At 40.2% G+C, this 26,205-nt stretch overlaps 4 protein-coding genes and 1 long non-coding RNA gene across 7 annotated transcripts; 2 read left to right on the top strand and 3 right to left on the bottom strand.

Moving 5' to 3' along the window:
• The first annotated feature begins 131 nt into the window (after positions 1 to 131).
• mixl1 (Mix paired-like homeobox) lies at positions 132 to 1,378 on the top strand. The gene is made up of 3 exons (XM_026998857.2): positions 132 to 237; positions 324 to 544; positions 707 to 1,378. The coding sequence occupies exons 1-3, from the start codon at positions 132 to 134 to the stop codon at positions 1,376 to 1,378; spliced, it is 999 nt and encodes a 332-aa protein (XP_026854658.2).
• Positions 1,379 to 1,579: 201 nt separating this feature from the next.
• On the bottom strand, positions 1,580 to 9,510 carry lin9 (lin-9 DREAM MuvB core complex component). The gene is made up of 15 exons (XM_026999781.3): positions 9,441 to 9,510; positions 7,518 to 7,550; positions 7,195 to 7,286; positions 6,128 to 6,232; positions 5,902 to 6,032; positions 5,683 to 5,808; positions 5,191 to 5,348; positions 4,422 to 4,555; positions 4,184 to 4,309; positions 3,941 to 4,042; positions 3,769 to 3,849; positions 3,460 to 3,585; positions 3,179 to 3,361; positions 2,948 to 3,045; positions 1,580 to 2,555 (listed from the first exon to the last, which is right to left on the bottom strand). The coding sequence occupies exons 1-15, from the start codon at positions 9,469 to 9,471 to the stop codon at positions 2,450 to 2,452; spliced, it is 1,632 nt and encodes a 543-aa protein (XP_026855582.2). The 5' UTR covers positions 9,472 to 9,510; the 3' UTR covers positions 1,580 to 2,449.
• A 327-nt stretch (positions 9,511 to 9,837) lies between these two features.
• On the bottom strand, positions 9,838 to 21,907 carry parp1 (poly (ADP-ribose) polymerase 1). Of its 2 annotated transcripts, none has more exons than XM_035524658.2 (23): positions 21,684 to 21,907; positions 20,691 to 20,853; positions 20,213 to 20,328; positions 19,838 to 20,052; positions 16,974 to 17,067; positions 16,667 to 16,783; positions 16,289 to 16,465; positions 15,823 to 16,006; positions 15,431 to 15,571; positions 15,010 to 15,252; positions 14,863 to 14,931; positions 14,579 to 14,711; positions 14,272 to 14,467; positions 14,019 to 14,147; positions 13,615 to 13,698; positions 13,138 to 13,260; positions 12,559 to 12,687; positions 12,341 to 12,439; positions 11,858 to 12,010; positions 11,500 to 11,627; positions 11,326 to 11,387; positions 11,109 to 11,223; positions 9,838 to 10,834 (listed from the first exon to the last, which is right to left on the bottom strand). In XM_035524658.2, exons 1-23 carry the CDS (start codon positions 21,804 to 21,806, stop codon positions 10,753 to 10,755), a joined length of 3,075 nt encoding a protein of 1,024 aa, XP_035380551.1. In that variant the 5' UTR covers positions 21,807 to 21,907; the 3' UTR covers positions 9,838 to 10,752. The 2 variants fall into 2 exon arrangements, with proteins under 2 accessions (XP_035380551.1, XP_026855307.2); XM_026999506.3 differs by having other exon boundaries at positions 14,863 to 14,928.
• Positions 17,927 to 19,831, top strand: adorb1a (adenosine receptor B1a). The gene has a single exon (XM_035524660.2). It carries the CDS (start codon positions 18,158 to 18,160, stop codon positions 19,304 to 19,306), a length of 1,149 nt encoding a protein of 382 aa, XP_035380553.1. The 5' UTR covers positions 17,927 to 18,157; the 3' UTR covers positions 19,307 to 19,831.
• A 546-nt stretch (positions 21,908 to 22,453) lies between the features above and the next one.
• Positions 22,454 to 25,887, bottom strand: LOC145658766 (uncharacterized). Of its 2 annotated transcripts, none has more exons than XR_014124623.1 (4): positions 25,293 to 25,887; positions 24,892 to 25,009; positions 23,948 to 24,807; positions 22,454 to 23,843 (listed from the first exon to the last, which is right to left on the bottom strand). It is a non-coding gene; the product is annotated as an uncharacterized LOC145658766 (long non-coding RNA). The 2 variants fall into 2 exon arrangements; XR_014124624.1 differs by having other exon boundaries at positions 23,952 to 24,807.
• Positions 25,888 to 26,205: the final 318 nt, after the last annotated feature.

The raw sequence follows: 26,205 nt of genomic DNA, 5'->3' as shown, positions 1-26,205 counted from the left end.
TGATCACCTCAAAGAAAAGGCTGGGCGGACTTGTATATTTGGCTTTAGCACACACACACACACACACACACACACATATATATATATATATTCGCCCATTCACAATGGACCACGGATAAGCGCAGACTGCCATGTCGACTGTGCACGGCAAAATCATGACTGGGAACTATACTCAGTCTCAATTTCAAGAATTTTCAGCAAGTAACCTTGAGAGGACCACCAACATTCAACTGACAGGTTAGTAACTGCGTCCGATGTTCATATTTTGTTGTCTTGACGTTAATGTTAAACTATTTCAACTTATGGTCACCCTTTCTCCTCAGACTACAGTCCGCATGACCAACCAAGGTTCCTAAACTCCACCAAGCCAATTGTACCAAGAGTGGACAGCATAGCTTTGTTGACGCATCGCAGAAAGAGAACTAACTTCACGCAACAGCAGATCGAAGTCCTGGAAAAAATATATACGGACACCAAATATCCTGATATTTACTTAAGAGAGAGACTGGAAGCATTGACTGGTTTACCAGAATCTAGAATTCAGGTAAGAGCTTATATGCTTGCAATATAAGATAAGCTTATATGCTTGCAATTTAGTTTTCCGTACCACCTGATACGTACGTGCATAAAAAAATAGCTAATTCCATACTGGTACAGATATGTGTCATGATGTACGATACATTGACAGTATTTTCTTATGTGAAAGGTATGGTTTCAGAACCGACGCGCAAAGTCACGGCGCCAAGTAGGAACGCAAATTCCCGTGAAGTCCAAAGGCAACTGTCACATCAATAAAGCATCCACTGCGTCGTTTTCCCTACGACAAAATCAGGGAGGTCATGAGATGCAACTGACGCCCGTCTTCTCACGGGGGGACAGTTTCAACAAACCGCTCATCACCACTGGCGACCAGTCGTACTGCAAGGCGGCTGACTGCAGCTACGGCTCCACCGTATCATGCATGTTGAGTACGCCGGCAGAGGACAGTGTTACTACGGATCAGGTGAAGAGAGACCACCCGGCTGCCGTGGCGCCTAGTAACGTTTACCACTACCAAAGAGGAAGCGGGAAGATTTCCTTTCAAAACAAAACAGAATCTACAACTAAACACATGCTGGTGGACTATGACAATTTCCCTCCTAACAGAACCATCGGCCCGGACATGAAAGTTGTTATTCCTCCGATGCCAGCACTGAATACATTCAACAGGTTGTCACCAAAACAAGTCACCTGTCCCGTCCAACACATGCAAGTCAAAGTCCAACATGGCAGTTTGGGCCACTTTTCACCGATTCGTGGTAGTGAAGCAGGAGAGTTTTCCGATTCTGACTCTGACTGGGAAAAAGAAGCCATGTCGGGGTTTAATGGCTTTTTATAGGAGGTTCAAGTTAATATTTGGACTGTGCCCCAGTGAGTGATTGGCAATGTTAAAAAAAATAAAGTTTGAGATTTGTAATCATGTAATCAATTATTTATGTAAATAATTGCACTATAATCACTGCTGGAAAATTATTTATATATATAAAATATTTTTCACTGTACATGAAGTGTTTGCATTGCTACAAAAACACAGGAAAACTCTTGCATTTGATATTTAATAGAAATTAACAAAATGTATATACATTTGCTGTTTACAGTTACCAGTTAAATTAAAACTGGTGCAATTACCTAAAAGCAAAATCCATAAACACATAAATGAATATACACTGGTGATGTATTGGCAAACATTCTTCAGATGTGGTTATCCAACAGTCGAGAGTGAACAGTCTGATGGGTGCCATCCACACAACCGTTTACTACTCTATCCTTTGACCTTTATAAATCAAAGTATTTCTTTACAAAAATACTTAAAAGTAGTTAGAAAATTCTACACTGCCACATATGGCCAAAGCATCAATAACGCAAGTAAACTGTACAGTTATATACAATATACATTTTCAAAATTGACAACACCTGTAAGGGACACTCCAAACTGTACAAGTTTCAACTCAAATTCCCGTTTTCAGCTTCAACAGAAGAAATAAATAACCGAACCTGGGAAGAGTAATTTGGCAATAGGAACCAGCCATAATAATAAAGACACATCCATAATGGTAAGATTAACCTAGACGAATGTGCTTAAAAACTGCAGCCAGAATTCAACACGCTGACTGATAAATAAACTGGTTAGTTTTTAATTCACAAAGTAGAAATAATGTACTTTGAAATAATGGCTGGGCCACTGTTCTAGCATGTCTGCCTACTCGTACATTTTGTTCAAGACAGCTTAGACAAAATGGCTCCGAGCCTTGCTCTGCTGTAGGGTTCAGTTTTAGTCAACATTTTTAGTGAACATTTAAATTTACTTCCAGAAACACAAGAGAATATACACACAAAAAGCTTGCTGTGGGAGGGAAGCTGGCTTTGAGTCCGTGTTTGGGAAAAGGGTTTTAAATGGTATCCACATCAGTCACGTTCTGTTCGTGTTGTTGGCAGAGAAAGCATGGAGGTTTCCGAGCTGACTCAGGCCACTCTGGATGTGTGCTACATGGATCTCCACATTGTCCTGGAAACAACTGTGGGTAAAGCATCAAAACACAAAAGGAGCCCATCTTGAATGCAGTTTACATCAAAACGCATTAACTGTATGAGTTCATCCGTTTCTCATCAGCATGTGCCAAACCTCTCTCACAACAACTGGCTTACAGGCAGGAAAAAAACAAAAACAAAACATTTCTAACCATTAGCAAGATGGGAACTATTCACATTGGCCACACTGGGACATTTACCATAAGACGGGTATTTTTTAAGTTTGTTTTTTTTTTTTGTAAATTTGCAGGCAATCTATATTCATGAATGAGGAAACATTTAACCGCAGCACTATTTGTTGTAAATATTGCATTAAAGGTACCAGTAGGTTTAATGAATGAGACCCAAAAACAAATGCCAAAGTGAAAACGTGCCTTACCTTAGGTTCGAACTGTCTATTGAACTCTTTATGTCATTCAGAGAGTCAGTCAGTGATTTAAATTCAAATGAATTCAGGTCACCTCCTTCTGCCAAGCACTGTACCAAAAAAATTGAAACCCCAAAAGGGAAAGAATGAAAATGATGTATTTCAATGTTTGTCCTTCATTCAACCAAAGCATGGAAGCCTCCAGGTTGGCTCTCTATAAGAGGTTGTGTTTCTGTCTCTCACCCTGATCTGCAACAGGAGAGCAGTGAGGCGAGAGATGAGCTGGGTGAGGCCCGGGTTCTGGACGCGCTGCTCCCCATCGGGCAGTGCATTGGACACCCTCACCACATCCTGGGCTTCATCATCACATCGCCGCCGCAGCTCACTGGGCTGGTCGGCAGGCTGCATGCCTTGATCCGGGGCCAGCTGCACAAGCAAATGAATTGCAACACAAAAGTATTTAGTAAGAGACGCATCCTTCAGAGTGCATTAACACACACGCCCACACATCCCCACCCAACTACCTCATAGCAGAACTGCTGGACCTCATGCAGGACTTTGTTCAGGTCTTTATTGAGCTGTTCCAGGTCCAGTACAGTGGTAGCATACCTCCTTTGAAAGTCCAGCCCAATCTGCACAGAGTAGGACTTCTGCAACAGAATAAGAATTAAGATACACTAAAACATAGGGGTTGGACAATTACACTAATACACTAGTTAAACTCCCACAAAGACGCATAGGGGCCATGAATAGGTGCAATTTGTGGAACCCCATTCTAAAATTCTGTCTCAGGAATAAACATGACAAATGTGCAATGCAGTTCAAAATCATACCAGTTTTTCAGCTTCAGTGTTCATCTCCTTTAAATGCTTTATGTGTTCTTTTTTAATCATGAGGATTTTGGATAACCGTGTCTGAGAGGAACAAGGGGAATACATCAGTGGCCTTTCTGAAGAACATCCATAAGGAAAAAATATTATTATGAAAGGTGTGCGAGATACTTACCACCTGCACAAGAAATTTGACAGGGAATCCTCCCAGCGTCTCCCCCTCACTTCCAGTTAGTTTACTCCTCCAGGGTGACTGACTGAACAGGGGATCGCTGTCCTGAAGACACATTTGAGGACAAAAACATGTCCTGTACCTCTCTACAGATTCAGCATTTCTAATGCGATTCAAAGGTGCAGAAGGATTCAAGACATTTGTATGTAGGTTCATAAGCTAAATAGATATGTCTTTCCTCAATACCATTAAGATGGGCTGGCCTGAACCTGGATATGACCCACGTGGAGGTGTCAGAAAGTTCTGGAAGCGAGATGGGCGCTGTTTCTGAGCAAAAGCAGATATTGGCATTGTCTCAGGAGGCTCATTACTCTGTGAACAGCCAAAGAAAGAATTTGCATGAAGATAAAGAACACATTGACTTAAAATGTTCATATTTTGAGGAAATCTGTTCTGTGAAAACAGTGGCTGATATAAAGCTTACAAGCACTTCATAGTCTGGCACTGTATGTGTGCCAAGTCCATTTCTGTCAAAGGTCACACGATATGTTGCTGCACTTGTATCTACTGCATCAATCTGTCCAGTAAACAGGCCATCATGGAGTCCCCTCAGACGAGCTAGAATAAAAAAAATATCGGTTTAAATGCCATTTATCAAAGAGTTTGGGCATAATACACCGTATTAACTGTTACTGCAATGTTAACCTCTGGAATCCAGGAACACATTTGTGCTAGAGGGGCAGTGTTGATGCTAGTGGTCAGGGGTACTTCCTTCTAAATAGGTGGACTCATTTATCATCATTTCATGAAAGAAATTCTCATTCATCTTTGACACAGCATATCACTCACAAAACAGATCTTCAACAATACCTGAATAAAGCAAGGTTTATAAGAAACATGCAAAATGATTAAATATTGCAATGAAAGAATTTGGGAGAGTGGAGGTCCTCTGCTATATCTAACTGAATTTAAATTGCTTGCGGTGCCACAGGTTTGCGAAACGGTTTTTATTTTGGATTTTTAAGATCAAATTTCTTAAGTGTTGTTATGGGATCCCCAGAAGACTCTGATGAACAAGAAAAGAAAAGAAAAAAACAACAAAAACCACACACACTTCATATTGTACTGATCTCATCTTAGTTTTAAGTCATTGACCCTGGCATGTCTTTCCACAAAGACAAATCACAAAAGCCTGTTGGGTAAATGCTGCCCATCCATGTTACTCTTTCTCCCAATAAACACTGCAAGCTCACCAGTGACTTTGGTGCCAATAACAAGTGGCAAAGGAATCTCATCTGGAAGGTCTTTGCAAAGTGACACGTCTGTGATCTTCCTTTGCTGGAGCAGACGCATCTTCTGCCTCTTCTGCTTAAGTGCTGTTCGTTCCTCGGCAAAGAATGCGGAGGAACACCTGAAAAACAACAGAGTGCTCTTCTTCAATGCAGCTCTCCAGATGTAACCCTAACCACAGCTAGTAACCGGGCCTGTGTGATCATTATTACTGTCATGTCATCATATGGCTAATTCAGTAATACAGAAAGGCATTTCTTACAGTAGTATTGCACAACCCAGACCTCAGGACTCACCAGTCCACATCCACAATCCTTTAAGAGCACTGAACAGCTGGTATAGCTGTACTGAGAGCTAGGTTAGAGCACAACATGTAGACATGTGGCCCCTGAGAAATGGGTTGAAAAAGACAGCCTTAAAGCACATTTGATATAGTCAGCAAAGCTTTGCTAAACCTCCTGGGTTTGCCCATTAGACGTCGGATAGTCCCCCATTCCACTCTGGTTAGCTTTCTCGTTTTTAGGTTAGGAAAAGATTCCTTCAGGCATAAACAGAAGTCATTGTCTCCTTCAAATAAGGGCCTAAGAGGAAAGAGATATTTTGGTTTAGGCACATCCAAATTTCCCTACTAACAAAGTTAGTAATATAATAGTCATTTATGCAAGCTTTCTTACCTGTCAATATTAGAATAGAACCACTCATAAATGCACCACTTGTGAGCTTTAGGTAATTTGAGCAGGTTTCGTAATCTTAGTCCAATCTTCTGTGAGGCTCTTTTATCTGGTGTTGTGACGTTTGCAAGTTTCTGCACCAGGGGGAAACTAAAATCAATTTCTGCATAAACTGCTACATTCCATATTTAACCAGACTCTGTGTTGTCCAAGTAAGTGTCACCCTAACCTGAGGCATGGTGGTGACTCTCTGACTTCTCCTTGGGGATCTGGAGGAGAGTGACCGCTCTTCCTCCTCAGAGGAAAAACGACTTCTCTTTGAGCTTCTTGTGGGCTGGAGATTCAACCAAAATGAGAGGAAAAAAGAAAAAAAACCCAACAAAGTCAACACAATCACAATGATGTTAGAAATGCATGTGCACTCCTGAATATACTACACATCAACCAACCTATAATAATCAAATGAAAATTGGGGGGGGGGGGGGGGAGAAGCATCAGTAATGCATATTCTTTCAACACAAAGAATTTTAAATAAAATTCAGGAAATATAACTGTGTGTGTGTGTGTGTGTCCTAAGTAAAAATATCTTGAAGTCCAGATCTGAAGAAAATCTGGACAGTCTTTGAACTGTGATCGAATAGTATATATGAAAACTCATGCCGGCATTGTCCTTAAAAAAAGCTGTTTACACTGTGATCTGGAACTCCCGCACAGTCCTCAACAGGCAAGCTTTTCTATGTTTAACATCTGTCAAACTTTTAATCCATTTCAATTGTGACAAAGGACTTTATTGTAAAGATTTTTTTCAACTCTAACTTTGGTTATCAATCATCATGTAAAATACCAGACATTGGGATATAAATATTCACAGTCATTTTAACAGCTTCCTTTGACAATTTTCTTGAATTTTGGGATAAAATAGGACCAATTTCCTACTCTGACACCTTTGATAAATGTGTCCAACCAACATTTTAGGCCCATTCAGGCAAAATTCTGGATGATTCTAAAGACTTCACAAATTTTCTCCCAGCCTTGCAACAACTCCTCAACCCATGGTGTAACAGCTGCTGCTTATGACATGCCTATTACACCTGCCAAACAGGAATAAACATGTCTGTAAGGCTAACATGGAGCACAACGTAGCAATCCAACATATTCAACAGAAGAACGCTGTGCACGGTTACAGAGTTTCAGCACAAAGTGTTCTGAAAGAAAGAAAAACAATTTAGGCTTCTAAAATAATATATCAAATATCATAAATAGTACTTCATAAATAGGTAACAAAGAGACTCTGACCGTTTCCATAGATGTATAGCTGCTCCTTCCTCTGGTGTTCTGAGATTTCGATAGGTTGTTTTTCTCATTTAAAGTGTTCGACAAACTTCCTTCTGTAAACAGAAAGGTAATATCTTCATGTGACTTATGTCAGCATGTCAAAATACCGCAATTTCACCAAGATACCAAGTCCAAAGGAAAAACTAAACAAAATGTCCTCAAATTCAGAATATTTGGAAGTTTTACAACAACAATGATGAATGAAGTCTGGAAGCTAATTCTGAGTCTGGTTTGAAAGCTTGCAATTCAAAGAGAAGCATAACATGAATTAATTTTAGGCCTACCTCTCAGACTGACCAGAGCTTTAGCTGAAGAGCCTGAAAATGAATGAACAGTAGCAGTGATATGTCTGTAGAGGATTACACAATAATAAACATGAGCATTACAAGACTGTATAAGAACAAAACATGCAAGCTCCAGTTCTGCATGTCATTTTTACACAACAGATGTGCATTTAGATTTTCTGCTTTGCAAACATAATGGAATATATAAAACTCATTTTTTAAAAGTTCAGATTCTGTGGGTTTAATAATTAAATATCTGCATTAATTTACTTGAGACACCTAGTTGCAGGATCAAGACTCTTTTGAAACCAACAAAAACTGCAGCTCACAATGAACTTTTCCTATAGTACGAAACACAGCCTGTGAGAGACCATCAAAGATTTCAAGTCTGAGACTACATCAAAGCCACAGGTCTCTGTCAGTGTAGCACAATAACTAATAAACTTCGACTCTGAATTTGACTGTTTATACGTTATTCAAGTTAATCAACAAGATAGTTCCTCACTCACAGGCATATGGCCATGTACTGAGAAGTGGTATTGTAAATCACTGAAAAGAGAAAGGCCTGACTTAAATTTTGAACATGTGCTATAAAATCATAAATATCCGTGTCCACCTTTAACTGTAAACTGTTTTAAATCACCAATATTAATGACAAGTGGGGCTTATTTGTAATTCAAACTACTGAAAAACAAGTGTTCAACTCAATTAATCGAAATCCATCTTGTAGACAAACTTTAGAGACATTATTATGTTACATTCTAAGTTATCCACGCCATTACTGCAGGTGTACCCAACCCTGCTCCTAACCGCAGGATTCAGTTACAATCTTAATCAAACTCACGTCGTCTACCCAAACAAAAACTACCTCTGAGTACGTAAACACAATAATAGGACCCAAATTCTGCAGGCAGCGAATTTGCAGGATGGTGGTTATACACTACTGATTTAAATCTTTCAGAATGACAATACATGGTTCCGTCAACTGCAGCTAGCTAAATTACTGAGCTAACCTACTCTTTAAATATTCTGGATCAGTTAGAAACCAGCACATAATTTTCCATCAATAAGTCAAAAAAAAAATTCTAGCCAGTTAAGGTGCAGGCAAGTTAACGGTTTGCACTCCTTTCAAGTAAAAACACAATATCACATTTCCAGCTCACATCAAGGATTAAAACTAGTAGTTCGAGGTTGCAATAAGACGAACCAGCTAGCTAGCCATTTTGCGTGTTTACTAAATGTACATGGGCTGAGTATGTCAAAGTAACAACAAAGGGAATAAATTGCACCACATTTCAGTGAATGACAGCAATCTCGGGTAGCTAGCTAACTAATCTACTGCCTTTAGATCGACTCCAAGTATTTAGCTAGCATGCTAGCTAGCTGATTGTTATTGTAGAACCTGACAAAATGGTCTTACGACACTAGCTAGCTGTGACGGCGGCTAACAAGAAAAACAAACCAGCAGCTGTCATCGATACGGACCACTGATATGTTGAGACAGCTAGGGTCACCAATTTAAACGTCGTAAATTAAACACGGAGGTCTTTACTTTTAGCTATTACTACTGTGTATAACTAATTACAGTTTAACAGATAAACCCGTTACACAAACCGTTAGCGACGCGGCAAAAAACGAAGTCTACCTAGCTAAACAACCTTATTTATAGTAGCCAGCTAGCTAGCTTGAAGGCTCCTGAACGATAGCTAGCTAGCTAGCTGACTGACTAGCTAGCTAGTTAGCTTCACAGCTAACAGTGCAATTAAGTTAGCGTCTAAAAACGTAATTACCATAACCGAAAATCATTTATGTCAAACTCACTGTAACTAACATCGCACAAATAACAATTTCTAAACCTAGCCATGACAACTGGACTAGAGTTTTAACTGTTTGGGTCCAAGCCGAGTTAGTTTTATTACTCACTCTCATCTAACAGCTGCTCAAGCTCCGCCATCTTGAATTAGCCGCGCCGGTTTTTCAAAGACCGAATGACACAAAGCATTCTGGGACACAGATACACAGAGAGGGCTGTTTAAAAAGCGATAGTGTAGGTAAGCTTATTACGTGTGTTATTTATTATACAATAATTCGAGATAAAATAGATTCAGTTGGTCTTAGCTTGCCACCTGCCTTATACACGAGCAAAAGTTGCTCAAAGTAGTTGTAATTTAAAGAGTCATTTATTCATAATAAACGGGTTGCTTTTTTTTCCATACACTTCCAAAGACCCATAATAAATGTTTGTCCTCAAGTAATTTCGTTCTGCAACATTACATAATTATTCCAACATAGCTATAAATAAGAGCTCAAATCAAGGTAATAGGGCAAAGCATGGATTTATTCAGCGTTCAAAATGCTTGTAAAAAATACAGACAGAAAGCAAGAGTGACAAAATTAGCAACTTGGTATTTGTCACACACAAAGTTAAATCTAACTATTTCACAAACCGTCCTCATTTTGGTATGGTATGCCTACAAAAAAAAATACCCAATGTCAGGATGAGTAGAGTGTTACTCACAATGTGCATCAGCCATCACGCTCTGCCTAGTAATTTGCCATTTTTGAAAGCCTCTGCTTGAAAATGTAGACATTTTTTACCATCCAAGTCTTAGTAAAATAAGAGCAAAAAACAGAAACTAAACTGGGAAGTACACAGAAAACATTTTTTTTTCCAATTTCTAACAGTCCTAATACTAGTGATCCTAGTAAATGTTTAATAAACAAATCAAAACTAACTTACAAGGAACCATTAATTTCTAAAACTGTACAGTATTCATGTTTTCAGTAAAGAAAACAAACACTTGTCATATTTGATAATTATACTTTGCAGTGAGGAAAAAAATATGAAAACAGATTGCACAAAGGCAAACTGAAGTCAAAACACAAAGGTCTATAAAACCAATGGAAGACTGTTCTACCCAATACTGTTAGTAGGATCCAAGAAAGATATCCACTGGCAACTTAAACAAGGCCCTCAAATACTTAAATGAGACCAAATCCCACAATGTTGGATCTTGTCAACAGAAATGACAAGTGTCATACCGCGCATTACTGTATCTAAACATTTACATTGCAAGAAAAACTCGTTACTTTGTACTACCACACTAAAGCAGCAAGGAGAGTACTGCTAAAAGAATTACAAAACTTGTGTGACGGTCTTCTTGCAGTTCGGTGGTATTGAGAGCTGTACTGCAATTAGCAAATGATGGTGTCTACCCAGGGTTTAGCAGCTTCCTCACCAGAGAGATGTTTGGTAATTGAAGCGAAGCTTCAAAAGGTATTTCAGATTCACCTGAGCAACATCATACACAATATACCTGGAAGGCGTGAAGTAAAGGATATCTCCGAGATGTGGTACAGGGTGAAAACAACATTTTATTATAATTATCTCCTGCCTTAAATCTGTGCCCGTTTGAAACTGAACTAACGACACGGGCAAGAATGTAAATGTCACGAATGAATAAATCTAATACTGACACACACGCAAACATAAAATGCACACACGCACCTCTTCAATAGGCAATAAAACCTGGAGAAACAGAGAAAAAAAAAAATAAAATAATTGAAACAATGGAACAATGGGAAGGATACTCGTTGTAGAGCAGACTTGTGTCATCAATGTTTGTGTTGATGCCTTTGCCCAAGGGAACGTCCACTCCATTCAGAGACACAGTGGCACTTGGATCTGGAGCAGTCCTTCCCAGACCTATAAAACAGCACATCAAAAACCATTTTTGTGCAAATTTTAAAAAAAGGACCTTTATTTGAATTCACATACAGAACTATGTGAAAGAATGCATGTACGTACCTTTCACACTGTGCTTTCCTTTTGGCAGTTTTGTGATATGTGAGGCCTTTTTCAGTTCATGCCTTTAGAGGGGACATGAGCATGGCTCATAAGCATGGCTTATTCATCATGAGACATTAGCTCAACACATGGGCGAGTGAAGTCACGATAGGACAAAAACTCAAATTTACTTACATATTGCCAAGAGCAACCTCTCCTAGCAGAATGAGGCCTACAGGATCAGCCTGGGAGGTGTGGCAGTAGTTGGCACTCTTGGACACCATGTCAGCAAAGTATATACCTTTGCCAAACATATAACCTGTCTACAAAGTACATTGGAAATAGAAAGATAAGAACATCTTCAAGATGAATACATGACTAAACCCTACATTTATTCCTGCCTTCACTTCTCATTGCTACTCCTACTACTAAGTTGCATTCATTTCAAATGTTAATGAAACACACTGCACACTGAATCTTTTAAGTGTTATTGTTTGTTCCTGCAGTTGCAGCTCAAAAGCAGCAGGGAGCGCTATGAAGCACTAGTACTCACCACAGGAGCCTCAGGCGGTGCAATGCGCAGTCCCTGAGACAGGATGCCTGCATAGTTGGTAGTGCGTGAGCCATGCCACAGCAGCTGACAGTTGGGCAGATCTCTGAAGGAGCGGTAGCGCTGGTACTCGCCATCCCTGGCGATCTTAAAGATCTAAAAGGACAAAGAGGAAGGTTTGGATGAGTATATGCCATGCTATAGATTTCTCACAGATCAAGCAACTACAGGGACAGTGTTGATTCTTCATGGAAAACACCTTTTTGGACCAGACCAACTTTGTATTTTTTTTTTTTAAAGTAGTTTACAAAACCTATAAAGCATTCTAAAACGAATGCAAAGACAACATAAACTTTAAAAGAATTAGCACTAGCCAAGTAACAATTTAAGAAGCCACTATGTGATTAAACACTACAGTTGCACTACATTTTACAGAGATTCAACATTTTAAGAAATAAAAAAAATTAATGATCAGTTTTCCCTTACCTCTTCTACCTCCAGTGTGTAGGTATTATGTGTTGCAGCATGAGTGTTCTTTACATACTGAAAGATAACCTGAGCCTCTTCTGATGACTTATCAACCACCTGCAAAATAGCCATCAAGGTAGTACTACTGAATTATACTTAAACTACAGCAAGTATTTCATATCATGCGTCACATGTTGAAAACGATTTTTAGTCCACACACAATGAATAAAGCAAACCTCAATCTTGGTTTTGAGTTTCTCGTAGTTTATGTCAATAGGATCTTTTTTGTTATCCTCAGTGCCTCCACGCAGCAGGCTGTAGGCCACCTCAATGTCCAGGAGGTTGTCCAGCATTTGAACTTTAGCCTGAATAAGAGGAGGGAGAACTGATCAATTATTCACATTTAAGTATTACTAAATCACAGCTGTAAAACTGTGGTTACTATCCTATGAAAACTGTTACCAAGTTGGAAATATTTTCCATAGTTTGTGAGTATTAAGGTAAAAACTTGTCATTTTTTCTTCATGCTGAATGTTATCTTCTTAAGATAGTAATAGTATGCAAACATCTTAAATATCAGGTTTTATATTTTTTTTGTACTCATTTTATAAACTTAGAACATCTTGAACATTTGTAGAAAATTGGTTTCTTAACTATTCATAGTCTTTCATAATCGAGAGTTTTCTTAAATATTCACAAAGACTTACAAACAGACTTTGACTTCAGTCGGGCTTTACAGTCTATATCACAAAAGCTCTCTGCTAACCTTTATATGACCAGAGCCCTGACAGATGCGACCTTGTGTCCTCTCTCACCTGAATGTAGTCCAGGTTACTCAAAAGTGGAGGCTTCTTCATCCCAAAGTCATGAGGTATCAGAGTGTAGAACTGATTGGACAGATCCAGGATCACAGATTCTGAAGCCCTGTCAGACACAGCCTGATGCAGAGAGAGAAAGATGGAAAAAAAAACACTCGCATGTAATGGATGCTACTTTGCTTATGTGACTCTTCCAAACTGGGACAGTCACAGCCTGACAATAATACTTTATAATACTTTGATAATACATTTTTGTAAACTAAAGCTTTATCAGAGACAAGGCATCCGTGCAGGAAAATACAAACACGCATCTAAAACTCTTTTTAACATAAAGTATGGTGATAAGTGACGAGGCACTCAGTCCCCACAGCTAAACCCAATCCCCACTGCTGTACATAGTACATAAAGTGCAAAGTTACGATGGGGTGAAACGCATGACCCGTTTCCGACTCTCAGGAGAGGAGATGCGCTGACCTGCTGCACTTGGCTGAGGAGAGCATATGCACTCTGGATCTGCCTCTTGCTCAGCTTCCCCAATGGCATCTTCTGCAGGTCAATCTGGTAGAACAGTCGTATAGGTTGTCATTTCAGTAGCTTCACACAGAGCTTAGAACACCTCACATACTGTCCCAACTTTGAGAGGTGGTACAACAGTCCAGAGATTTAAGCACCAATACATTACAACTTTGCTATTTAATTATCAGTTTTTGAACTGGTGCTGAATTTTGTCCAGTATATGAAAAGTCACTGTTCAACAGTTTAGCACAATAGCCTAAAACGTAATCCTCTATATTATCTCTTACTTCAGTGTTACTTTACTAGTGACTCTGCATCTCTTGCCACAGAAGCTCATTTTCTTCTTAATGAAAACAACACACCTCAAACTCCACCATGGCTTTCTTCATGCTCTCCACATCAAAGATCATGCGGATTAGCTCTTGGACTGGTTTGGCCAGCTGGGACTTGGTGCCTGTACTGGCGGTCAGCTTCTTCACTGCCTCCTCATCCTGGGGAAAAGAGGACAGATTTAAAATAACCTTCCACACTGCCAGTCATTTCTGTATACACCAACTCTGAATGCTTTTGAATCATGACTTTCAACTAACCGCATGTGGACCAGGAAGTATGTACCTGTCCATAATCAATCTCAAGAGGGTAAAATTTGTTGGGGTATTTAGTAAAGCTGCTTGAGGTCCAGGAATTGCCCGTTTTCTCCTCATACACATTGCGGAAGTTATCCATGGCAGAGTTCTTGTCATAAAACTTTTCCAGCTTGTTTCCCCCGATTGTTGTTCCCACTCGCCCCCATGACCTGAACACCCAATACCTAAGCAAAACAAAAACAAAAAAAACCAACAACATTATTTTGACTGTTAATGACTGCCTTAAACACTACTAAAGCACCGTCAGATGGGACGTCCCCAGCTCTGATTCTCACCGCTTCTGGACGTCATCCTCCAGGAGCTGCAATTTGTAGTAAGAGTTGGTTCCTCTGACAATATCCACTAGACCGAGAGTAGCACTGTAGATCTTTCCATTCTGATCCAACACATGAGCACAGTTCTCTAGACCTGAGAACACATCATTATTAAGAAAAGTTCAATCACTCCAAACAGTCAGTTAGATCAGACCTTCAGAAACTACTGGAAAATAATACATGACCCACAAACAAATAACAACTACCTTTTAAAGAACTGTAAGAAAAGATTTGTTTCTCCTAACCTGAATCTGGGTCGACTGCTGCTCCACCTTTTACGGTGAGCTTCATCTTCTTGGACTTGCTGCCACCTGCTAAATCAGAACAGTGCTCACTCACAAAGCAAGCACAAAGCAGTCTGAGCAGTTCAGCTCTGCACAACAGCTCCTAACCTTCTTCCTCTTTGCCTCGCCCCGTGCTCTTTGAGGTCACGGCTCCAGTTGACTTGGAGGCCGCTGGTGGAGCCTGAGCCTCGACTTTAACCTCAGCCCCCCAAGGGGAGATGCCATGCAGGGAAATCAGCTCCTGGAGGGCCTTGCCTGAGGACTTGATATCAGTAAGGAAGTCCTCTGCCACTACACGCACGCCCGCATCTCTCACCTCCTCCATCTTTTTACTCATCTTTTCAACCTCCTCTGAAAGAGTAGAAACACCATTAGCAGAGCTCCAAATTGGATGATGAATCCCATCATTCCCCTGGGAAAGCCCCTCAAAGCCCTTAAAGTTCCACTGACTCACACACAGTGAGATATATAATGCACAGCACCATGAGTCAGCAAAGGTATTTGCACGCACACACACAACGTCACTCACTCTTGGAGCTAAGGCAGAAAGCAGCTTTATTGACGGTGCCCGTGATTTTGCCTCCCAACTCCTCCACGACAGCCTTCAGCTCGTCTTTGTTCTTACTCAGCTTCCCCACCGCCAGCACTTTGAGTCCGGTCAGAGGTTTATCTGGAGATGCAGCACAGTGCAACCGACTTGAAAGTCAGTCACCCCAACGGATATCCATCAATCAGTACTTATAGAAGGAAGCATCAGACTACTCTTTTACTAATCCGTTACACCGCACTGAAATTCCCAATGATCATTCACGAGCTTTACAGACGTCCTTGCTGCTGGATCATCTACACTATTCGTGATTCACTCAGTTTACCAGTCAGAGTGAGAGTGCAGCCTGGTTTGGCCGTGGGCGAGACACTGACCGACAGGCACTTCCACAGGGGTACCAGTGGGGGCACTGGAGGTACTAGAAGCAGAAGAAGCCGCCGGAGCAGAAGCAGCCGCTGACTGGGCAGGAACAACGGTGGCAGCAGGAGCGTCTTTGGGGAACACACGATCTTGCCGCTTAAACTTGAACTTCTTTAGGAAAGGAATTTCATGAAACTCCTGAAGTGGAACAGAAATGATCAGAGTAGAACAGCAGCAAACTCCAAGTGCTGGCAGGCATACAGGCACACATTAGAACATGAAGAGAAAAGCATTTCTGAGATTCACAGTAAATGAATGTTTTCTTTTTTATATCTTATTACTCTAAGAGAGTAATAAGGAAACAGCATATAATCAATTACTATAATGCAACAGATTTTGTTCCATAATCAAAGTGTAAGCCTCATACAAAATAATAATAAAAAATAAGAAGAAATATAAAAGTCTTATCCAAGCACCAACCTTAGGAGTGACCCAGTCTTTACGGTTGGGCGACTGAGTCTTAAACACACACTTGGTCCAAGCAGAGATGTCTCCTGTACAGTAATAGGCATCGCTTTTGAACACAAGCTGACCTTGGCATGTCTCACAAGGCTTCAAGGATCCAAAAGCCATGCAGTCAGACAGGCGATCCAAGATCTGTCAACCACACAGATTCAGGAAGCAAGAACTTTAATGGCCTAGCTTGGCTGCAATGTCAAACCTTTAGGATTTTGGAATCCTTCATTCAAAACAGAATGCAAACTTTGTATTTCACGTCCATTCGTTGCATTAACCATGCCTCAACATTAAACCATATATAATGTTTACTTTCTCTGAATTACAGCACACTGAACTTACGTTGGATTCTCCTGATGGAACTTCCTGCCCATTAGCAATGAGTAGCTCCTTCATGTCATTGGTTGAACAGTATTTCTTCAACTTGTCTTTAATTCCCCATATCAACTGACTCTGTTCCTATAACAAGGCAAATCAGCATATAAATGTAACTAAGTGAATAAGTTTTTACTGAGCAGTTATAGACCTTTAAAGATCCAAGAAAATTCATATGGGTAAAATGCACAGAAAACATTTTCAAAATCAAAGGCATGCCGTTAACCAAAAAAGAAAGAAAGAAGCACTTTCACTTTTTCCTCTTGGCTCTAACCTTCATCTTCATCTCCAACTGCTTCTGCAACTCCTCCTCTTTTTTCTGCTTTTTGGAGACTCCTGCCCCATCAACACTATCTGCCTTCCTCTTCCTAAGAAAGAAAAAGACATTTCAATCTTTCCAGAATCAATACACATTGAATTAGCTTCATCACTAACCATCTGTTAACCCTCACCTTAACTTAATGAACTGCCTAATCCCTTCAGATCTGGAAAAGGTACATACCCGGCCTCATGACTGTATTGTAACGCTTTCAGAATGTTTTCTGAGCTTTATCATCAGGCACAGCTGACCAGTACTAGCTTATATTAATAAAAGGCTTTGTTTTCGTAGTTCAACAACACACAAATAAGCCACGGAACAATGAAAGTCCAAGTACTAAACTCAGAACCGCAATAGGTACAATCAAACCTAGTGGGCATTTATCAGCGGAGCTCATTAGGAGTTTGCTGGTCATCTGAGGCAGGGTCATGTTGGCACATGCTCACAAGCCCCAGGAGCCATTATGATGGGCATCATTAATTAAATCCCCCTTCTATAGATGGCCACACATGGGAAGCTTCATACCATCATTCTACCCCCTCACCACACATCAGAAATCAAACTAATGATTCTGGTGGTAAACAGACAGGCACCGGACAACAACAGAACAAAACATGATGGAAAGAATCCACACAAAGAAAATGACACTCTCCAATTAGGAGCGGAACTCTTATATAAGGGCGCATTTCAACAACCGAGAAACATACGAGCTATGTCACTTAGATTACCTGAAAGTGGTGTATAGGAGAAGAGACAGAGGATGGAGAGAATAGAAATGATAAAACGATAAAAGCAGAGGCTGCTTTTCTAACAGGGTCAGGAGAATCACATCAGAAAATTCAACATCAAATGGGGTGTGCTTCTTTTGGGATAAACAGGTTTCTGTGACAGTAAGATAGCAACAGCAATTCAGTAAGTAACTAACAATTTTGATGAATGTGTTTGTGTGTTTTAAATTAATTAATGACATACTTCAACATGTCAAAAATCTGCAAACATCTTGTGTATTGTACATTAAAAGTATGTGTAAAAATAGCCTTTGTATCCTGGAACGACACACTTTGAGCAAACTGGTATTATGCTTTATACTATGAGGTGTACACTAACAATTGTTTATTTTACCTTCATTTTTACAGCACATGATGAATGAGACTGCCACCAATTTCACTTCGTCACCAACTCTGCTCTATACAAAAACCACCATTCCAAACATCACCTATTATCGAAACACCAGCCTACTGATAATCGCCTACAGCACGATCCCCGCAACAGCAGTCACTCAGCCGCGCCCCCAGGTGAACACGACCCTTTCAACCCCAGCCACGACTCCTGCTGACCCTGTGACATCCCTGAACATGCCCTACGTGGTGGCCGAGTTGGTCATCGCCTTCCTTTCCACAGTAGGCAACCTGCTGGTGTGCGCTGCCGTGGGGCTCAACCGGAAGCTGCACACGGTCACTAATTACTTCCTGGTGTCGCTGGCAGTGGCCGATGTGTGCGTGGGTGCGCTGGCCATCCCGTGCGCCATCCTGACAGACATGGGCACCCCACGGCACAACCTGTACCTGTGCTTGCTCATGCTGTCCGTGCTCATCATGCTGACTCAGAGCTCCATCTTCAGCCTGCTGGCCGTAGCGGCGGAGCGCTACGTGGCCATCTTTATGCCCTTCCGCTACCACAGCCTGATGAGGCCACGCAACGCGCTGCTCATCATCCTCGTCACCTGGGTGCTGGCCTTCCTCATCGGCCTGGTGCCCCTGATGGGCTGGCACAAGACGCCGCCCGCCTCCGGCTACTGCTTCTTCGTGTTTGTGGTCGACATGACCTACATGGTGTACTTCAACTTCTTCGCGTGTGTGCTGGCGCCCCTGGTGGTGATGTTCCTCATCTATGCGCAGATCTTCGCTGCAGTGAAGCGCCAGATGAGGAGGATCGCGGCGGACCGCGGCGGGACGGCCGGCGGTGAGGGCGCTGCCAAGATAAAGAGGGAGATGAAGACGGCCACGTCGCTCTTCCTCGTCCTCTTCCTCTTCACGGTCTGCTGGATCCCGCTGCATGTGATAAACTGCTTCCTGCTGCTGTGCCCATCGTGCCCCGTGCCCCTCCCACTCCTCCTCACCGCCATCATCCTTTCGCATGCTAACTCGGCTGTTAACCCTTTTCTCTACGCCTACAAAATGAAATCTTTCAGGGAGGCCTTTAAGGGCATCTTCCTGTGTTGCAGAGGTGCAAGCATGGGAGAAGATCACCGTGACAATGGAGGAGGGACTGCCGTACCCAGAGCATGAACTGCTTTTTGAAGTGTACTCTTTCTTTGTCATTAACAAAATCTGTCTGAAATCAATGAATGATTAGTCAGACTTAGAAAAATTATGCAGACCAATAATATTACTTTCCTTTTGACATAGTATTGCGAAATAAGACATATTAAATATTTATATAAATGAATATATTATTATCTTTGTAAATAAAGTTATTTTGTAGTTTTCTAAAATTATTACTGTCTTTACTTTTAAGCTGCCTGCAGGGGTACACTATCAAAAACAAGTAAGAACTTTTATTTCTAGTTCACTCATGCAGATGTGCTGGACTTGACTGAATGTAGCAGAAATATTTAGATCTAGAAATACCTTGCATATAATAGCAAGCTGCTGCAAGAAATATGCATGCGAAGCCCTATTACAGGTAAAATGGCTTTGTAGTAAGTAGAATAAAATGCAAACATGCGACTGTAAAGAGCATGAAAGTAAACACCTTTCCGCTCTTAACTGTAAAAAAAACAAAAAAACCACACAACAAGGTTTGAGCCTCCCACTCACCCTTCACCCTTGACAGCAGGGAGCCTCTTCTTCAACTCCACTTTGTCCTCATCTCGCAGGGCAGCGAAGCCTTTCAGCTGAGAAGCGCTGTACTCTGGTTTAAAGGCCAGCTCCTCCCGCCGGCTCACAAAGCAGCCGGTGTGATACCAGCGGTCGATCAGCCCCAGCTGAGGTTTCTCTGGGTCCACTGTCTTTTTTGATACGCGGATCTGGTCCTGGGTGGAAAATTAAATGAAGCACGTTCACATGACACTCTTAATTTCAAAAGGGCCACATCGGGGAACAGAGCAATGAGTCCTTTAATCAATTTTAATACCAAAAAACTAAAACAAATAAACAAACAAACAAAAAAAACAAAACAAAACTGAGGAATACCTTCTCAATTTTCTGTTCACAGCCCTTGCAGGTGCTTCTGTTAGATTTGGCATACTCCACTGCAAAGTCATTCAGTGTCTTTTCCCCTTTAGCAGCTCCTTTCTGGTCACTTTTCCCTGACAGAACAATGAAGGAAGAGGTACATTCACACTTTAGAGTAATAAATCATGACACCGTGAAATTATGGAAAAATTCTACAACAGTGACCAGGTTATGCATAAGTACTAAACCAGGCAATTTCCAGGTTGAAGTAAAGACAAGAAAAAGCAATGCATGTAAAAGTAGAAGTAAGTGTTACCTACTTATTAATCATGTTATTTGCAACACTTATCAAAAGAGGAAAACTACAACATATGTTACTGAGATCAATTTATGATCTTATTTACCAGCCAATACATCAGCCAACATAAACAACATGCTTAAGAAAGCTTTGGAAATAAAATATATTATACTTTGTTTTAATAAAACAAAAAAATACCTCCAGTAGCACCTCCACTTTCAATGGCTTTCTTGACCTTCTCCTGATCCTCCCAGCGAAGATCAGAAAATCCAGATATGTCTGAGGAAGACTGGACTGATGCCCGGAGCCAGAAGCAGGAGAAATGATGCCAGTGTGGCACTTTGCCATCAAACATGGGAGACTGGGGAGGAACCCACAATTTAACGTCTTTAGCAGGAACTGTATCTTGATGTCATAATACACTACAATCTGTGGCAACCATCTTTGACAAGCAAGTCTAAGTATATTTACAAAGAATTATTAGCTACATCACTTGAGATAATCCATAAATTGAAGAGAATAAGCAAATCACTTTCCAAAACAACACTACTTCCACCGCACTTCACAAAATTAATGTAAACCCTGAAATGAGGATTTGTTGGATTTCATTATCTAAAAAACAAAGACAAGTAATTTAGCTAGTTATCATCCCTTTTCCTTTCTTACTATATATCCGTGCTGTGTCCGTAGCTCCAATTAGCCACTAGATAGCCATGGATGGTTGCAAATATCGCAATTTAGCTAGCAATTTATGGCTAACGTAAAGAGGCAGACTAGCTACATCTTGTTGCTTTATTACTTAAGGATGAAAATTTGGCTATGGCTGGTGTGTGTGTGTGTGTTATAATATGCATTGCTATCGCACACCACAACACACAAGGTCCTGTTTTCTTCTTTGATTTATGCGACTTATATCTATCTAACTTTTTATGTTATGCAAAGGAATGGCCGGGTTTGCTACCTAGCTATCTAGGCGACATCTATTCAATTAGCAGCCAAGGATCCATTTAAACGCCTTTTTAGTAGGAATCAGGCCTCGGACAGTACCAAAGAAAGCACACATGCGCTGACAAACTATTTAGCTAAATGCATCATATTTAACATCGACTCAACGTAAACATTATATTGCGGTATAAATCTCATTAGCAACACATGGTCAATACTGCTAGCTAGCGACGTTACGGTCTTTACCTGCACCATAATAGCCATTCTTAGCGAGTCCTTAGCAATGTTTTCTTTGCATTTCTTGCAAGAAGCGCGTCCACTTTTTGCATATTCGGCTTTGTAAAGCTTGTCATCCTGTACATCTGCCATTTTACAAATTACGGTTGAAAATGTGAATTCGCAGACTTATATTAAGTTGCAGGACGAACAATCACAATGTAATCGTAGCCCGCGTGCAGTGGTACCGTACCGCGCAGAATAACAGACAAAACTAATCGAGTCAGCACTCGGGATGCCTCCTTCAATCGGTGCTCATCAAGCCCAGTGTCATAGATAACCATACTGCTCAAAATGAAGTTTACTTCAGTTAAATACAAGTCTCTGAATTTACGGTGACTGTCTAACTAAACGGGTGTCCTGCTCTTGGATTATGAATAGACTATACAGTAATGTGTTTTATTGCTCTAACGTGAGTTCATTCTCAAGGCCTAAATACGATGCCTTAGACCAGAGAAAATACTTTAAAGTACAGCACAGGGTAGGCTACTCTCAGAGCTCTACTATCAGAGAAATACCGATGGAATAACAGTTGTGTTACAACAGCTGGGGCATTCTTGCAGAGATGTGTTTTGTAAACAATGCTGATAGTGAAAGATTTGCCTGTAACAAATGAGTAAACAGTAATTGGTAAATTTGTACTAAATAAATATGTCAGACTGTTATCAACCTGTTTTAAACAGTTTAATGTTATAAAGGAAATGTATGAAGAAAAAATATATATTGATACTGTCACCAGTGCTTCTGTAAAAAGAAACTATTAATAGGTATGAGAAATTGCAGAGTGGAGAAAACACTGTAGTAGTGACATTGTGAGATAAAGTCACTGTGGTTTGCATTTTGTAAAAAATCAGTATCTATTTGGCCAGGATACTCTAATCATCAATAGCTGGCTACATACCTTGGATTTTTGCATCATATTGTGTGCAAGCTGCTCATAAAGATAGGGTTTTGAAGATTAATGCAATATTGCAAAAAATGCCTTTTGATTTTATGTTAATGCATTCTCAGCCCAAAAAACTCTCACAGGTTGCACTGAGAATTGAATATAATTGAAGCAATAGCTAATTAGTATGGATATGACTTTTTAGTGCTTCTGATTCTTTGCAATATTCCTATATACTGATTGAACAATAAAATAAAATCCAGTGTGTATAGTAAAAACAAAAACAAAAAAACAACCAAATAAAAAAATTGCTAAATTTCTGACAGTAAACTGAACATTCAGCTTCATCATATGAAACATGGAACCAAATAGTTAGGATTGTATGTACAATCAATGGGTCTAAAATTTGCTTGACTTCTAATTCACTGCTGATGCAATGTTGAGAAGTTAATAAAAGTCCCATCATCAGAATGGGGCTAGAGCTGTTTGGCCTTTTTTACTGGTCCTGCAGGTGGTTTCTCAGATGTGGATGGTCTTGGAGCTTGTAGTGCCTTTGGAGATTCCCCACTGGAGATGCCTTTTACTCTGGAATAAGTCTGAGGGCCTGGGAAACTGGCAAATGATGTTCTGGTATCATAAAGAATTCTTAGGAAAGCTAAATATCAATTCCCTGTTCACAATTAAGCAGTGTTGACATGCTTATAATAGCATGTAAGTAGGAAATTATTCATGTATTTATAGACATACTATATGTTGAAATATCATTTTAACTCTTTGTACACCAAAACCACCAAATGGGTCAAACATTCTTCACTTTTATAATTGCATAGTTTTTAACATTAGTTTCATTGTAGTTACTGAATCATTCACAGTAGTAGAAAGGCAACATATGTGGATCAGTGCATTTCATTGGTATTGCATTTAAGTCCTGAAGTTTCAAATACAAACAGCATGTTCCTCCTTGCAGGGCCATTGCTGGACTGCTGTCTCTTGCTGCTTTTGATTAAGTAGGTTTGCAGGTGGCCTTGCTGACCACTCGCACCCTTTAGGAAAATCTCCACATGCAGCTCCAACATAAATCTCAGGTCGGTCAGAATGTTCCGCGTAGGCTCAGGGACCTGGATACTCCCACTGAAGCCCGTGCTGTCCATGGGACTCCCTGTATTCAATGTCAGGGCCCCAGATATCTTACCGCAGCTTGGCAATGCCAATGAGCCCGGTAACAATGGGGCTTTGTGAAATTCCTGTTGGGCAGCAGTTAAGGTTAAGAAATTCTGACATAAACTATGAAAATGAAGAGAGTAATCCAAATAGTGCTGGCAGAACAATAAAGGTCTAATGACCTCACCTACGTGGAGTTGGAAGTTGTGGGAGGAGTGTCTGTTCATTCCTCTCAGGGTGTTCTGCATCGCAAGTGCAAAAAGCACCAGCTCACTCAGGTGATGCCAGCTTCACCCAGCAAAGGACTGAGGAGCCATTAAATACATGAGATAATCCAATACTAAAATGCATGAGTTTAACCTAGGACAGATAAGGCAGGGTAAGTTTGTATACGTCAGACAAAAATACATTTGACCTGCTGTACAAATATTAAAAAAAAAAACATAGAAAAATTATATATAAAATATAGAAATGAAAATCGATTTAAATAAAATAAAGGTAATCTAGAATGTAAGAGTTGAAAATAAATAAATATAAAAGTGTAAAGTGTATTAAAACAAATACAGCTAGGAGTTAAAAGATGAAGATAAAAGCTTGCAAAACAATACTGTTCCTGAGAGCTATAAACAGTGTCTTAAGCCTAACTGAAAGCTAGACTGAATAAATAGGTACAAAGTTCAATAGAACACCTAAGTTGTGAACCAGGTCATGTGATTTGATGGCTGTCAAGATAGGCAATAAGTCTATGTCTTTCTTTTTTGTTCTCAAATAAATCTTTATTTGGTTGCAGGAAATTTTGGGGTACTAGTTTCAACCTAGCCTAACCACAACAACCAAGTATTTCTCCTGGATGATAAAACACAGGACTAATGCCACTGGGAGTTCCAGCTGTGTACCATATGGTACTGATCATGGCCAGGCCCACCTCCCGAAAGCAGTGAGTATGTGCTCTCTGGGTGCTCTGGGATTCCAGACTCACAGTAACTGTCCCTCAGGATCTTTATCCTCATGTTCCTACACACACCCACCCACACACACGCATACGTACTTACACACACCAACACAGTACACAGTTTATTAGCAGATAAAAGAGGTATGAAGCATGTGGTGAGTTGAAGAAATGGACCGTACTTTATTGAGCTCTTTCACCTCAGCCAGTTGGTCACAGCAGCAAAACAGCTTGTTAAGGTTGCGCAGCAGTGCACCAGCTCCTGTGCAAAGATATCCCTGGATATCCACAGACAGAATGCTGAAAAAAGAACAAAAGATGCAAGAAAGTGCAAGAGAAATCATGCATGTGACATACCTGCAATTATTCACTACAGTTTATTTTGTCACATAAATCTCCATTGAACCCTTTATCATCTTTTATGGATAACAGCATGCATCTTACACTTAATAAAATATAGATTTAGAATATAAAACTCTATGAAGTAAGCAAATATTAAACATCTCAAAAGACCAGCAAGCTTTATATTTTTAGCCTGATATTGCACTGTGCATTATAGCCAGACGGAGGCAGTGTTGGCAACCTGATGAGTGCAGATCTTGTAGAACTACTCAGCCAACAGCTCATCCTCCATGGAGGCCACATCACCAGTCTCTAAGGTAATGAAGTGAAGCAATACAGACAACACCCATAAACCTATGTCTCTCTGTCTTTTTTTTTTTAATCATTATCTGTCTTACTTGCACTCTATGTCTACATACACAAACACAGCCAAACAGCCCCAGGGTTGGTGCATGTACTAAGTCTGATATGGGATGTAGTCCAGTGCAATGGTTTGGGGTAATACATGACAACATTTCCTATCATATGAATTACTCTATATAATCACACAGTCTTGATAAACGTGAATACAAACCCTTCCAAGGACATGAAGAAGCAGATTGTGAAGTCTTTAGATGCTCTGAGCCAAAATGCCAGGTTTAGAACTGAGCACATTATCACTGGTAACAGCTAAAACATCTTTGTTCTCCTGACCCATAGTTAATATTAGTGTTTAAAATTTGGTGTTTTAGATCAGCTCTGCCTCTGCCTGTTGCACTACAACCTATAAAACAAAATATAAACCTACTGATTAATGAATACAACATAATTTCCAAAAAAGTTGGAATGCTGTGTAAAATGTAAATAAAATATAATGCAATTATATGTAAATCATCATTAATCCCTTTATCTACTTGAAAATAATACATAGATGACACATCAAATGTTGAAAGTTTTTTTTTTTTAATTAATTAATTAATTTGAAAAATACATGCCAATTTTATATTTGATACCTGCAACACATTTCAAAAAGTTGGGACAGAGCAACAATTCACTGGAAAAGTTGTGTATTGCTAATATAAACAGGTGGAACATCTCACAACTAATTATGTTAATTTGGAATAGGTCAGTGACATGATTGGGTATAAAAAATAACATCCCAGAGAGGCAAAATC

The sequence above is a fragment of the Electrophorus electricus genome, chromosome 7, assembly GCF_041902795.1.
Source record: "Electrophorus electricus isolate QZ-2024a chromosome 7, ASM4190279v1, whole genome shotgun sequence".
Classification (NCBI taxonomy): Eukaryota; Metazoa; Chordata; class Actinopteri; order Gymnotiformes; family Gymnotidae; genus Electrophorus; species Electrophorus electricus.
Note: the sequence above shows the minus strand (reverse complement) of the source record. Positions and strands in the feature narration are given on the sequence as shown.

Coding starts and splice junctions, on each gene's coding strand:
- mixl1 (XM_026998857.2), top strand. CDS start 132: ATGTCGACTGTGCACGGCAAAATCATGACTGGGAACTATACTCAGTCT. Junction 238..323: donor CACCAACATTCAACTGACAG/GTTAGTAACTGC, acceptor CTTTCTCCTCAG/ACTACAGTCCGCATGACCAA. Junction 545..706: donor TACCAGAATCTAGAATTCAG/GTAAGAGCTTAT, acceptor CTTATGTGAAAG/GTATGGTTTCAGAACCGACG.
- adorb1a (XM_035524660.2), top strand. CDS start 18,158: ATGATGAATGAGACTGCCACCAATTTCACTTCGTCACCAACTCTGCTC.
- parp1 (XM_035524658.2), bottom strand. CDS start 21,806: ATGGCAGATGTACAGGATGACAAGCTTTACAAAGCCGAATATGCAAAA. Junction 17,068..19,837: donor CCTGCTGTCAAGGGTGAAGG/GTGAGTGGGAGG, acceptor TTTCTTTCTTAG/GAAGAGGAAGGCAGATAGTG. Junction 14,712..14,862: donor AGCAGTCGACCCAGATTCAG/GTTAGGAGAAAC, acceptor ATGTGTTCTCAG/GTCTAGAGAACTGTGCTCAT.
- lin9 (XM_026999781.3), bottom strand. CDS start 9,471: ATGGCGGAGCTTGAGCAGCTGTTAGATGAGA. Junction 3,362..3,459: donor TCCAGCAGTTCTGCTATGAG/GTAGTTGGGTGG, acceptor TTGCTTGTGCAG/CTGGCCCCGGATCAAGGCAT. Junction 2,556..2,947: donor ATAGACAGTTCGAACCTAAG/GTAAGGCACGTT, acceptor CTTTACCCACAG/TTGTTTCCAGGACAATGTGG.